The sequence below is a fragment of the Populus trichocarpa genome, chromosome 10 (assembly GCF_000002775.5).
Source record: "Populus trichocarpa isolate Nisqually-1 chromosome 10, P.trichocarpa_v4.1, whole genome shotgun sequence".
In the NCBI taxonomy this organism is placed as follows: Eukaryota; Viridiplantae; Streptophyta; class Magnoliopsida; order Malpighiales; family Salicaceae; genus Populus; species Populus trichocarpa.
Window position 1 is genome coordinate 21,202,045 of NC_037294.2, and position 2,611 is coordinate 21,204,655.

At 40.0% G+C, this 2,611-nt stretch overlaps 1 protein-coding gene across 1 annotated transcript; it reads left to right on the forward strand.

The window, feature by feature from the left end:
• The first annotated feature begins 428 nt into the window (after positions 1–428).
• On the forward strand, positions 429–1,719 carry LOC7468446 (uncharacterized). Its single transcript, XM_002315297.4, has 2 exons — positions 429–597; positions 717–1,719. The coding sequence occupies exons 1-2, from the start codon at positions 547–549 to the stop codon at positions 1,437–1,439; spliced, it is 774 nt and encodes a 257-aa protein (XP_002315333.1). The 5' UTR covers positions 429–546; the 3' UTR covers positions 1,440–1,719.
• The last annotated feature ends 892 nt before the right edge of the window (positions 1,720–2,611 follow it).

The window sequence follows — 2,611 nt, forward strand, 5'->3', positions numbered from 1 at the left end:
AAGAGGCTAAAGGGGAGGACATATTTTTCTTAATTGGTTGTAAAATAGTCTGCAAATTATTTATTGCTCTCATGAACTGTATTTTGATGATTGTTCTATTTAAGGGGACAGATCAAGCACTTATTTCAGCAACATCTTAAATTTTACTTTCACTTCCACACGTGAGTTCACCGTGCTTACCCTCTGCAGCTCTTTTGTAGTAAAAAAGAGGGGCTATATCAGCCACTTTTACTGCTGTTTACATTCCCTCCTCAAGTAGCAGCAGCGGTCCTTTGTGTACATAAAATCTGATGGCACAAAGATTTTACCTGCCTTTTCTTGAGGCAATTTCCATGGTTTTGGCCTTTAGTGTGTATTTTGTCCAACCGCATGTCCCATGATAGAAAATAAAGCAAAAGAGAGAATAAAAGGAAAGTAAACAGAACTCAGCTACCTTGTTTACCTAGTAAAATATTCAGGTCCTATAAGAAGTTGCCTTCTCTCCCATTCTCTACTTCTCTCAAGACATACATCCCTTCAACTGATATAGACAATAAAGAAAGAAAAATGGAAGATCACTGCAGTCTTCTTAACTGGTCATGCTTCTACCAAGATGAGGTAAGGCTATCAGCATGTATTCTTGTCTATTTCTTGTTACTGACCTTGTTCAATTCTGTTTCTTGTACTTGTTTTCAGACTAATGTAGATGTTTTTAACTTCTTTTTTACTGACTGCAGGGGATTGAAGACATAAGGCATCATCTCCTGTATACTACAGAACTTGAAACAGCAATTGTATCGGCAAAGGAGGAGATAGCAAGAAGAGAAATTGAGATATTCCACCTCAAAAATCTTTTGAGCAGGACAGTTAAGGAAAGAAATGACGCCCAGATACAATGCCGGAAACTAGTTTTGGACAAATTATCCTTCGAGCAACAACTGCTGCAAAATCAGCAGCAGCAGCAGGAAATGCAGCAATTGAAGCAAGAATCTGCTTCACTCGCTATAACTTACAGCAGTGAAGATGAATCCAAGGCTAGTGATTCCAACAATCACATCAGCTCTCCTGATTCTAGCAAAGTCATTGTTCCCTCGCAGTTTAGTGACCCAATTCCCCAGCAACCATCGCAATCATCACTTCCAGATGTGATACTTAAGTTAGCAGCAGACAAACCACTTCCAGAGAAAGGGAAACTCTTGCAGGCAGTGAAGGAAGCCGGTCCGCTCCTCCAGACCCTTCTCCTGGCTGGACCACTCCCTCAATGGCAGCACCCACCTCCCCAATTAGACTCCATCGAGATCCCACCAGTAACCATTTGTTCGCCAACATCTCGGCTAATACACGAAGACTCTTTCAACAGTTTCACTTCTTGTTTGAGCAAGAAGAGGGATCGATACTTCGGCGAAGGTCCTGATTCTTCTTCACCTGCCACCAAGTATCAGAAAGTTGTCCTCCATTAACCAAAACCTTAGTTCTTACACATAGTTCTCTAGTACTGTGGTGCATCCATCCTTTTCATTACTGTTAATCATGACAAGGAAAGCAACTGGAAACGGATGGCCTAGCTATTATGCATCAGTTTGGAATTTGTAAACTACTTTTGTCTTAGATATTAATGATTCTAACTTCTCTGGAAAGTCAGATGGAGACTAGAGTACTGTATAATGTGAAAATGGGTACTGAATTCTCCATGTTAGCTGGGAAATTTTGTATCAATATATTGCTTTTCTTTCACACAAATTTTGCAGCAATCTTTGCTCCATGTAGCCAAATTTTGAGTGGTGCTCATGCTATTTCCTCATGCTTTTGCTTTTCGGGTTAAATGTTACAAGTAAAGAAATGATGTTAAGTATGACCATGACTAGTAATCATATAAATAATTTTTTCCCCTTAGATTTTTTCCCTTTCCATGAAGCACACCAACCATTCATGGTGAGTACTGTCTGCCATTATAAGTGCATCTAATTAGACCCACTATCATGCACGACCAACACTTTGAGCTGGACCAGTTAAAGAGCAACAACGATATCAGCAAGACCCATCATCATCACAAACTTTACATTAGCTAAGAAATTATTCACCTAACTAGGCTAAAGTTCCCGAGGAGACTTTTTTCTCTGGCATCAAAGGCGGGGAACAAACTAGAAATTAACGTTTCTTCGTCGGAGCAAAGCAATCCCAACCATATTATAAGGTTTCTAGCAGATGGTGTCTTGACTCAACACCGTATCCTTGAATTCACACAACCATTTTCTTCTCGACATGTATGCCTCGTACCAACCTCCCATTGGCGAGACGAAAGCCTGGTCAGTTAATGTTAAAACTGGGCATGAATTCTTCAAAGCTGCTACAGCCTGCTTTCACATGCAAAGAGAGGTCATGGTCACAGGTCATTGTTTTGCTTTAGACCACTAATGCATCGAGCCAATGAAAAATCTAGGAACCAAATAGATTTCATGGATGTTAATTTTCTGTGACCCTTTATCACCATCATTATGGATTGCACATGCATGGAATTGTATGTTTCTCAAATCTGGTCCCACGCGCTTTGCTAGATCAACTTAAGTTGTAAATTACTGGATAAGAGTCACAAGACTAGACAAATCCATGGTCTTTACAGCTAATTGAAAGG

Bases quoted from the DNA above. Each gene is read 5' to 3' on its own strand.
- LOC7468446 (XM_002315297.4), top strand. From the start codon at position 547: ATGGAAGATCACTGCAGTCTTCTTAACTGGTCATGCTTCTACCAAGAT. The intron at 598-716 runs GTAAGGCTATCA...TACTGACTGCAG, and splicing joins CATGCTTCTACCAAGATGAG to GGGATTGAAGACATAAGGCA.